Here is an 11777-nt window from a genome sequence, read left to right as displayed (position 1 = left end):
GCCCACGCCACGCCCATCCATGCGCATCTCCGCCTCCGTCACCTTCGTTTTGTCGACGCAGAAGCCGATGGACGTGAAGGCGGGGCTTCGGGGAATTTCTTGAACCTACCACAGGGTGCCCCAGGTTGACGGCGGCTGGTTTACTTCATTCGCACTGACGGGACGGCACGACAGTTTTTGGCTGATGGGGAAAGGGACTTTGGGGGCTGTAATTTGAATAACGGGACTTAAAGAGTTTTTTATCCCAATCTCCAAAGGAGGCTGGTGGGGCCTGCCCTTGCCCCACTTAAAAAACAACCACCAGACTTCTTTGGGGCCTGTCACTCGCGGGAGAAATGTAAACCAGTTCGGTCTCGTCAGTGAATTCGTGACCAGTGAAATCATAGAATGTGGAGAAACTGGAAGCTCATGTGGAGAGCAGGAAGCGCATGCCTGGTTCTGTAATTTGATATTTTAACTGGGTGTAACTTGCCTATCTGTAACAGGAAGTTTTTTATTTATTGTGGGGAAGATAAAGATCACTAAATTGTTGCAAAAGGGCGTATTATGGCTCAAGGCCCAGTCACAACAGGAGAATATGTCGGAAGTATTGATAAGAAAGCTGGAGGAAGATTTAACGGGGTGGATGCCGTTCCCCTTTAAAAAGAAAACGACAGCCAGAAAGCTTTGGGGCTCCGGAGCGTGTATTATTTAATGTGAAAGTGAACTATTTCGGGGCGTCAGCTGCCCAGGGTGGCCACCTCACCTGCCCCGGAAGTACTGGTGCGTTAGCGCCTTGCCTTCCGGGGCGGGTTGCCTGTCGTTGCAGCAGCTGTAGGCTGGGGAGGCCATTTTCCGCTTTTAGGAAGAGTGAGCGCGGAGAGAGAAAAGACGGGGAAAAGAGGGCTCAGCGCCTCCCCGCCGGACCCGAGAAGAGGGACAGTTTTGGCAGGCGGGTGAGGTCGCTGACAGCCTGGAGAAGATGTTTTCCCTGTCGAGCACCGTGCAGCCCCAGGTGGGTCCGGCATCCAGTTTATTTTTCTGTCCCAGCCCTGCTCCGGGCTGTTTGCCATTTGCGTTTCTTGGAAGCAGTTTCCCTTAAGGGATCGGAGGAGGAAAGCGTTTATTCCAGTTGGAGTCCTGGTGTTGAGAAAAGATCGGGAGACTCTGAGTAAAAGGCTGACGAAGAAGCCTAAGTATAGTACGAGCGTGATGGAGATCTTGGCTTACCGATTTGATTGCGTGGAATTTTGCTGGAAAATCCATCTGGCACTGTTTAGTGCTAAGCATTTCTGGGGTGAGGTTTGGGGAGTGGGTAGGAGGAAAGTCTATCATAGCTGTAGAGGGAGCAAGTGATGTTTCTTTTCTGTCTTTCCGCCTCTTCAAAGGCTGGTACTCTTAACCCAGACTCTCCGTCTTTTTTAAATGGCATTTAACCCAGACATGCGAAGAAATTTGCAAGCTTCTATGAATGCTTTCTCTCTCTCTCTTTTTTAAATCAACAATAACTAATATATATATTTTAAGTTATTACTTGCAGTTAAAGTTTTGATTCAGCCTCCTCGTCATCTTTCCATTTATGAAGCAAAAGAGCAGAGAAAAAAGATTTCCAAGGGTTTTATTTTTAATTCTCTCAGGAGTTATCACCTGTGACTGTTTTGTTCTTAGTTCATTTAAAAATCATTTTTGATGGTAACTTTTTTTTTTGAGAGTTCTTCACAGTTTTGCAAATAAACAGTTCTTGTATACATTCAGTTTTCAAAATATCTTTGACATTCTTTAGTTTTTCTTGATTTAAGATTATCATTATGCCGCTTTGTGTAACCTCCACTCGCTTTTGTTTTGCTAGTACTCGTTGGGTTAAAAAAAAGTGGTAGTTTATTTATTTCAGTGGTGTACTAGGTGGACAAAGAAAATATGGAACTTTAATGATGATGTGAAATAAAACATGAGTAGGAGTTTGCCACGTGAATAGACAGGAACAGGTAGACAGAACATCTGGAGGTTCTGAGATGTGACAAGCCTCGCTGATTGGAGGAACAAAAATAAGGCCAGTGTGGCTAGAGCCTGGTTGGTGATTAAAGGGCCAATGACAGAAAGGAGGTTGGAAAGAGGACTTGAGATATAATACAGGGAGTTGTAATACGGGACTTTGAATTTCATTTGCAATTTGTTGGAAACCACTGAATTCTTTTAAACATGTTAAGGAGTGACATGATCAGATTTACATTACAGTCTATTACAGAGTAATACTGGCTTCTTGCTCTGTGGAGAATGTGGAAGAACAAGAGTGGAGGTGTTTTCAGATAAGGTTGTTATTGCAGTAATCCAGAGAGGGGCTAATGCACTGCTAAGGGGTGACAGTGTTTATGAAAAGGAGGGTATGAGATTTATTTTGAAAAAAGAATAGAATTTCATCAGAGATGATGGAAAAAGATGTTTCTGGTTTGATCAGCTGGCTGCAAGAAGGTGTTACTAGGGTGTGGTGGAGTCCTGCCAATCATTTGAAAAAAAATTTGACTTGGTCTGCTGAATATTAAACCTTTTGGAACCTGCAGGAAGTTGGTATCAAGTGTGCATTCATGCTAAGTTGCTTCAGTTGTGTCTGACTCTGCGACCCCGTGGACTGTAGCTCGCCAGGCTCCAGGCATGAATCTGGGCGTGGGTTGACATGCCCTCCTCCAGGGAATCTTCCCAGCCTAATAATCGAACCAGTGACTCCTGTGTCTCCTGCATTACAGGCAGATTCTTTACCACTGAGCCACCGGGGAAGCCCATGGTATCAAGAAGATCCCATATTAGGAGAATTTATCATTGCTAAGTGGAGTTAGTGGTGTGTGATGTTGACAGAGATAATGAAGGAGCTGTATGTACTATAGGCAGTCCTAACTGGGCCACGTAGGACTCTTATGCATTTTATACTGTGGAAGATAGTAACGTTGTTTAGTCACTCAGTCACGTCTGATTCTTTTGCAACCCCATGGGATGTAGCCCGCCGAGTTCCCCTCTCCATGGGATTTTTCAGGCAAGAATACTGGAGTGGGTTGCCATTTCCGTTTCCAGGAGATCTTCCTGACTCAGGGATCAAACCTGCCTCTTCTGCATTGGCAGGTGGGTTCTTTACCACTGCATCTCCAGGGAGGCCCAGAACACAATTTGTATTTCCTGGTTGCTTAATTGGTTTAATACAGTTGAATTTAAATTGTATGACAGAGGGTCAAGCTTTTCATTGAGAAGAGATCAGACCAGCAATTTAAATTCTTCTTCTTTTTTTTTTTTAATAAGAATCATGTCTATTTTATTAATTTTACAGAGTGATTTAGATTTAATACATTTGGGCATAGTAAATATTTGACATGAAAAGCAGGTGTATCATAATAGGGATCAGAAAAATAGCAACTCATCTTACATGTAATAACTAAAAAATATTTTTCAGTCTGATCATTTAAGTGTTACAAATCCTGAGAATGCTGGACACTGAACAGACTTAGGTACTACCTTATAATTCAGTCTTGCTTGGAAATCATCCTTTAAAAAAATGCTCTGAGGTACAAATCAGCTATGTATTAAACATGAATCTTCTACATTTTACAAAGAGTTTAAACAAATATATCAAATGATTACTGTTTAGTGGCTCTTAAAAAAACAGCTCTTAGGTGCAAGGACACACTGTTTCATGATTTCCCATTAAGCTGGGTTTCTCCATTGCAGCCGTCACTAGCTCTTTGTCATTTATCTGCTTATTCATAACTTCCTCTGTTGAGTGGATTCCTTCAGAAATTTAGATTTCCAACATATATTTAAATGGTAAACACTGTTGAAGTTTTACTCTTAAGCACAGCCCAGTAAGAGTTGCTGAAGAGCCATAAGATACTGTTGGCGTGAACCTTATAATGACCACATAGTCGTCTTCACTTATCTCTTGAACCTCCACACAACTTTCTGTTACCACTTCCATTTCTTCTCAAGTATTGGGCTTCTCTGTGTCCCGGAGAGTTTGAATCAGGTCATAAACCTCTATCTCTTTTCTCTTCCATGATGCGGGGTTGCTGGGCAGCTCCCCACTCAGAGAGGTCTGAGAGCTACAGGGCTCTGCTCAGTGTCCAGGAGAGCAGTCCAGACACTTGCCCCATTCTTACATTCTACCTGAGCCAGTCTGAGCAGTGAGCCTCAGGATTTATCAACTGCCTGGTCTTCAAATGAGCCAAGACAAGCCTAAAGGTCCAGGGAAGCAGATAATAGGTGGGACCAGATGGATTGTTCCAGAGGACCTAGGGAAACAGCAATTTAAATTCTTTACTGAATGAGAAGAAATATAAGTAATTAAAATAAAACTTTTTAAAGGTACAGGCAGAAAACATGTATCTTAATTTGATTCCTGCAGCTTTAAAAGAGCTTATCATTTCTTTCTGACTCTTAAAAATAATACACACTCATTGCCAAAAATGCTGAAAAGAAAAATACCAGAAAATAAAGATCACCCATAATTCCATCACTCCAAGAGACTGCATTTTAGAATAGCTTCTTTCATCCCTTTAACTCTACACAAATATGTGTATGCATACTATTCATTTATTCATGGCTGCACTGGGTCTTTATTGCTGTACTTGGGCTTTCTTTACTTGGAGCGAGCGAGGGCTTCCCTTGTTGAGGAACACGGACTCAAGCGTTTGGGCTCAGTAGTTGTGGCGTACTGGTTTAGTTGCCTTGTGGCTTGTGGAATCTTCCCAGACCAGGGATCAAACCACTGGACCACCAGGAAAGTTCTGTATGCATAATTAAAAAAAAAAGTTACATAAAGTTTTATAGCTTGCTTTTTTCATATAACAATATTATGATTTTACTTGTGCATCAGTAACCATGGGCTGAAAAATCTTTAAGTGGAACCTGAAGTCAGATTATCTGCGTTAGAATCGTTCCTGTAATATTATACTTTCTTGCTGAATGACTTGGAACATGACATTGAATCTAATTTCTTGCTCTCTTCATCAGTTAAATAGAAGTAACTAACGTGTTTGTCTCTTATGAGGATTAAATGAGATAGTTAAGTAAAACGTACAGTATAAAACCTGTCATCGTAAGAGCCCATTTAGTTTATTCATTTTCTCAACAAATGTTTATTTAGCAACTACTGTGTACATTATTGTTGCACTGGGATACAGTATTGAATGAAATAGAGAAAGTTAGAGAAAAATAAAATCAAAGGTGTGTAAGTATTATGTAAAAACATTGTAAATTAATGTATAAACAAAAGAGAAAAATATTAAAATACAGGAAAAAAATCCCTTGTGACATGAAACTTATGTTCCAGTGGGAGAATGTGGTATAATAAATAAAAATATTTAGTCTTGGTTCCCAGTTCTTGGCACAGAGCTCCTGAAGCCCTTGAAATTTCCTGTGTGATAGGTGTGTGTTTATTCTTAAAGCCCCTGTTTGGATCACCCACCTGGATTTATGCTAATAAGGGGACTTAGGTTGAGGTTTCTGGTAAACAATATATAGGTAAACAAGTAAATATATAAAGTGTGTTAGATAACATAAATGTCAAGAAGAAAGAGCAGAGGAAGGCAGTAAGGAATACTTCTTAGGTGAGGGTAGTTTAGTAGGTTGGCCAGGGAAGAGACACATGAAAAGGTTGCTTTTGAGTTAAGTACTGAAGGAAGCATGAGAGCAAACTTTGTGACTATCGGGAGAGGTGGGGGTACACAGCAGTGCAGAATCCGTGAGTGAGGGCCTGCCAGGCGTGCTCCAGGAACAGCACAGGGGCTGAGGGGGCCCAGAGCAGAGAGCGTAAAGGGGTACTTGATGGTGGACCAGGCCACAGAAGTGAGAAAGAGCCAGGGAGTCATCGTTGTTAGGACATCAACTTTTATTGTGAGAAAAGCCATTGGAGAGTTTTGAGCGGAGGAGTGATGAGATCTGACTGGCTTTAATAGAGGCGATTCAGGGAGAAGTTAGGTTGCTGTTTTTAAAAATCCATGTACCGAAAAAAAAATCCACTTAGAGATGATGGTGGCTCAGAATAGGGTGGGATGATGTAGTAGGGAAGTTGACAATTACAAAATTCTGGATATATGCTTGCTCGTTTCATGTCTGTGAGATATTTCATTTTGTGGTATTGTTTATTTAGCCACTCCCCTATTCTTGGACATTTCTAGCTTTCCATAAATTTTAAGATATTTTGATGAAAATTATCATCTAGGGATATGCAAGCATAGATTATTACTTACCAGATTATTTCCTTGGAATAAATTCCTCAGAGTTAGGTTGCTACAACAATGAAATATATGTGTTTTTAGTACTTTTGCTGTTCAGTTCAGTCACTCAGTCGTGTCCGACTCTTTGCGACCCCATGAATCGCAGCACGCCAGGCCTCCCTGTCCATCACCAACTCCTGGAGCTCACTCAGACTCACATCCATCGAGTCGGTGATGCCATCCAGCCATCTCATCCTCTCTTGTCCCCTTCTCCTCCTGCCTCCAATCCCTCCCAGCATCAGAGTCTTTTCCAGTGAGTCAACTCTTCATATGAGGTGGCCAAAGTACCGGAGTTTCAGCTTTAGCATCATTCCGTCCAAAGAAATCCCAGGGCTGATCTCCTTCAGAATGGACTGGTTGGATCTCCTTGCAGTCCAAGGGACTCTCAAGAGTCTTCTCCAACACCACACTTCAAAAGCATCAATTCTTCGGCGCTCAGCCTTCTTCACAGTCCAACTCTCACATCCATACATGACCACTGGAAAAACCATAGCCTTGACTAAATGGACCTTTGTTGGCAAAGTAATGTCTCTGCTTTTTAATATGCTATCTAGGTTGGTCATAACTTTCCTTCCAAGGAGTAAGCGTCTTTTAATTTCATGGCTGCAGTCACCATCTGCAGGGATTTTGGAGCTCAAAAAAATAAAGTCTGACACTGTTTCCACTGTTTCCCCATCTATTTCCCAGGAAGTGATGGGACCAGATGCCATGATCTTCGTTTTCTGAATGTTGAGCTTTAAGCCAACTTTTTCACTCTCCACTTTCACTTTCATCAAGAGGCTCTTTAGCTCCTCTTCACTTTCTGCCATAAGGGTGGTGTCATCTGCATATCTGAGGTTATTGATATTTCTCCCGACAATCTTGATTCCAGCTTGTGTTTCTTCCAGCCCAGCGTTTCCCATGATGTACTCTGCATAGAAGTTAAATAAGCAGGGTGACAATATACAGCCTTGACGTACTCCTTTTCCTATTTGGAACCAGTCTGTTGTTCCATGTCCAGTTCTAACTGTTGCTTCCTGACCTGCATATAGGTTTCTGAAGAGGCAGGTCAGGTGGTCTGGTATTCCCGTCTCTTTCAGAATTTTCCACAGTTGATTGTGATCCACACAGTCAAAGTCTTTGGCATAGTCAAGAAAGCATAAATAGATGTTTTTCTGGAACTCTCTTGCTTTTCTGATGATCCAGCGGATGTTGGCAATTTGATCTCTGGTTCCTCTGCCTTTTCTAAAACCAGCTTGAACATCAGGAAGTTCACGGTTCATGTATTGCTGAAGCCTGGCTTGGAGAATTTTGAATATTACTTTACTGGGGTGTGAGATGAGTGCAATTGTGCAGTAGTTTGAGCATTCTTTGGCATTGCCTTTCTTTGGTGTATTGCCTTTCTTTGCCTTACTTTTGCTGTATATACCCCCAATACTATCCTGAAAGTTAGTAGTTTTTGACCAGCAATAATCTGAGTATTTACAATTTTTAATGTATAGTTTTGATAAACAGTGTATGTTTAACTTTGTACAATCCCCAGTTCTGACAATAAAAAGGTTTTTTTTTTTTTTTTGCTGTTTTTATTCTAAAAAGCACTGCTGATTTTCAGCTTTTATCTTTTTTTAGGTTACAGTGCCTCTGAGTCATCTCATCAATGCCTTCCATTCACCGAAAAAGACACCCGTTTCTGTCAGTGCATCCATTTCTCAAAACCAGCATCGAGATGTAGTGTCTGAGCATGAGGCCCCCACCAATGAGGTAAGAGTTTTTACCCTGGATGTGTGAGAAAGCTTTTTTGGTTCAGTACATTGTAAACATGCCTGAAATAACTTTCTATGTTTAGGCATTTGTAGCAGGGTGATTTCTGTCTTCAGCTTAATCTCTGTTGTAGGATTAAGGACATCTAATTCTGGCTTTGTTGTATGTGTAGAATATTACTTTGTCCTATTTTTAACATTTATCTTATAAAAAATTTTGGGTGGCAGTGTATTTGTATTCACTTCCTATGTTACTGCTTGTGTGATACCGTTTAAGTATTCTTTAGTATTGCTTCAGCGGTAGCAGGGATCCCACAGTTAACTCCACAACTGCCCCACAAGTCTCAGGGAAGATAGAAGAGCAAGAAGTTATTATATGCTGCCTTATAGAAGCTTTCAGGGCAGTTGAACAGTTGAAACACAGATACCTGAAAATGGAATGTATTAGCTATGAAACTGTGCTTTGAGTATTCAGAGAATTATAAAATCATCGTGGTCTGGTATATAGCAAATTGCCAATCTAGTAACTTGTGTTTACAAAACTTGTTACCAAGATAGTTGCTTATAGCTCAGAATACATTTTTCATAGTAAACACTATAATATGTGGCTAAGATTCACAGAAGCCTCTTTAGCCTATAAATGGCTTATATCCTTAGTCCTCATTTGAGGGACTGTGGCGGAGAACAGTATATGTTGTTCATTTGCTAAGTCGTGTCCAACTCTATGCAAACTGATGAACTGCAGCAAGCCAGACGTCTCCGTCCATCACTGTCTCCCTGAGTTTGCTCAGACTCATGTCCATTGAGTCAGTGATGCCATCCAACCACCTCATCCTCTGTTGCCCCCTTCTCTCACCCTCTATTTTTCCTAGCATCAGGGTCTTTTCCAGTGAGCCAATTCTTTGCATCGGGTGGCCAAAGTATTGGAGCTTCAGCTTCAGCATCAATCCTTCCAATGAATACTCAGGATTGATTTCCTTTAGGATTGACTAGTTTGATCTCCTTGCTGTCCAAGGAACTCTCAAGAGGTCTTCTCCAGCACCACAGTTTGAAAGCATCAATTATTCAGTGCTCAGCCTTCATTATGGTCCAACTCTCAAATCCATACATGACTACCGGAAAAACCATCGCTTTGACTAGACGGATCTTTGTCGGCAAAGTGATGTCTCTGCTTCTCCTAACACTGTCTAGGTTTGACATAGCTATTCTTCCAAGGAGCAAGCGTCTTTTAATTTTGTGGCTGCAGTCACCATCTGCATTGATTTTGGAGCTCAAGAAAGTGAAATCTGACACTATTTCCATATTTGCTTTTGGTGGGAGTGGGATGAGGGGATGGTTGTGAGCTAAGTCTTGAAATACAGTTTTATGTAGGAGAAAAATTTGTCTTTATGTTTTCCTTTTATACTAGCGTCTTTCTATAGGTGGTCCATTGTTTTTTGACACCCTTCTCAGTTATAGTCTAAGAGAGCTTTCCTAATGCTATGACTGCATGTGTCACAATTGCTACATGCAGCACTGTTATATTCATTTCAGAAATTTTGGAAAATATTATGTAAGTGGGAGAAATTAATCTATGATCCTGCTTCTCCTTTTCTCCCTTGTACTTTTATATTTTATAATTGTTGGATCATCTGTGTATGCAGATTAAGATTTTTCCTTCATCATTTAATAGTCTTATGAACTTGTTATACCATACATTAGTTTTTATGACTTCAGACTGTTCATTTTATGGTCTGTTGTTGGGTACTATTTCCAATTTTTTCTGCTATAAACAACACTACTTGTACTTTCCATGGTATGAAATACTTGACTGTTTCATTAAGTGAAATGGCTAGATCAGTGGTCAGGTATATTTTAGCTTAAATAGTAACTAAATTCTAGAAGCCAAAGTTGAGCTTAAGACTGATGGGTTTCAGATACAGAATTGGTGTCTGATCCTCTGGTTTACCCTCATTAGTCCTGTGGTTTATCACTGATTACTGCTTGCTATTTTTTCACAAACATTTCCATTTTTCTTAAGCATCATTCCTCATCTCTGCTCTCACCTCCTTTGTTCCTCGATGCCTTTGCTTTCATCAAGTCTTACTCATCCAAACATCCTCTTCACAATACAAGCAAAAAAACTTTCTTTTTAACTTCCTTCCAAGCTGTCTGACTTCTGTGCCTTTTGCTTTCAGACTTAAGAAAAAAGTAGTATTCTGAACTTGATTGTTGCTTTTATTTATACCATCTCCCATTGTAGTTTGGCTACTACTTTTACCATTTTATAGGCTTGGTGTATTTTGTTGATTTCCTTAGCAGTAAATACAGGCATTTTTAAAAATCTGCAACTTTTTCAACTTTTCCTTAAGAATATCCACTCTTTTCAAAGTACTCAGAAATTGAGTGATACTGCATTGATTCCCCCCCCCCCCTTTCTGTTTTGCTGGACTTCTTTTTATTGCCAGCCTTTTAAATAGTGGATGCATTTACCTGTAATCTAACTTTCATTCTTCACAGTCTCCCAGATTATCTATCTTAATGTTTATGTGTTCCTATATGCTGATAACTCCCAATCTACCTTCAGCTCTATAAAGCATCTCTAAAGTTTTAGAATAGTCATCTGGTGACTTATTAAAATACCCTCTGGACAGACTTCAAGGACCTCAAAATAAAGATGTCTAAAACTGAACTACTTCTTCAGATTCCAGTGTATTTGATCTTAACAGTGGTTTTAGCACCTCTTTGTCAGTCTGGGTCCAACCAAGGGAAAGAGACCACATAGTCATTTGAACAGTGCAAGTTTAATATACAGAATAAATATTTTTAGTTGAATATTTTAAAAATATTGGTCTTACAGGGGATTGGCATAACTAGGGTTTGGCTAGTAATAAGTAAGGAGAACTCGAAATATACAGGACTTGCAGATTCAAGGAGCAGCTAATACTCCCAGGATTGAGCTACCCACGAAGACTTCTCCACCCTTGGGCTGAGGTTCTGAGGTTGTTGGAGAGGGTATGGCCTTGGCTCACTAAATGGCATAGAAGTCGCTGGTGCTGTACAAGCTGAACCTGATGGAAATCTGCCACCTGGGTACCAGGAGAAGCTGTTTGTGGGAAAGCTGCCAAGTACTGTTGGCAACTGTGCACACAGGAGCCAGGCTTCAGAGAAGCTGCAGGAGCCAGATGCTGGAGAAACCATGGGTATTGCACCCAGGAGCCTGTTGAGTGACCATAATACATGGTGTGAACCAGGAATAGAAACTCCTCCTACGAAGTCTCTCCAGTGCCCTCTACTGACAACTTAATGTCCTAGCCAACAAAGGAAGACTATTTAAAGGGACCCAGATACATGATTGTGGAGCCAGAGAAAGGACCAAGAGGAGCTGAGAGACAGCAGACCAATAACCAGCACATCCGTCCAGAACCCCCCTCCCTCATAATCCTGTACTTCACTGGTTTTTTCAAATGTCTGTTGTCTGCCACTTGGTATCTGCATCCCTCTTAGGGCTCAGTTCAGGTTCATGCCTTTTTTCTCTTATTGTATCAGCCTTCTTTTCTCCAGCTTATCATCTTTATATTCTGTCTTCTTCCTCTAAAACAAAACTAATGATATTAGGTATAGAATTAAATTCAAACACAGCTCCTCACAATTTGGCCATAGCCCTTCTTTCTAGTGCTTTCTTCAGTCACTGAACTTGACTGCATCTCAAACATTCCAGGCCCTCTGATGACTTTTTGTTTGTCCTCTTCCCCGAGGTTTCTTCCCTGAAGTTTCCCCATCATTTGTGAATTGTTAATTCTGGGAAACCTTATCTGACTTA

General features: G+C 40.9%; 1 protein-coding gene and 1 pseudogene across 1 annotated transcript in view; one reads left to right on the top strand and one right to left on the bottom strand.

Annotated features, from left to right (window-relative positions):
* YME1L1 (YME1 like 1 ATPase) overlaps window positions 118-11777 on the top strand; it is a 31671-nt gene continuing 20011 nt past the window's right edge. The window contains exons 1-2 of the mRNA XM_005687859.3: window positions 118-994; window positions 7845-7976. Coding sequence (XP_005687916.1) covers window positions 962-994; window positions 7845-7976 — 165 coding nt within the window. The 5' untranslated portion in view covers window positions 118-961. The remainder of the gene's footprint in view (window positions 995-7844; window positions 7977-11777) is intronic.
* Window positions 3645-4112, bottom strand: LOC102169487 (annotated as a pseudogene).

The sequence above is a fragment of the Capra hircus genome, chromosome 13 (genome assembly GCF_001704415.2).
Source record: "Capra hircus breed San Clemente chromosome 13, ASM170441v1, whole genome shotgun sequence".
Taxonomy (NCBI): Eukaryota; Metazoa; Chordata; class Mammalia; order Artiodactyla; family Bovidae; genus Capra; species Capra hircus.
The sequence above is the reverse complement of the archived record's forward strand: the minus strand, read 5'-3'. Positions and strand labels throughout refer to the sequence as shown.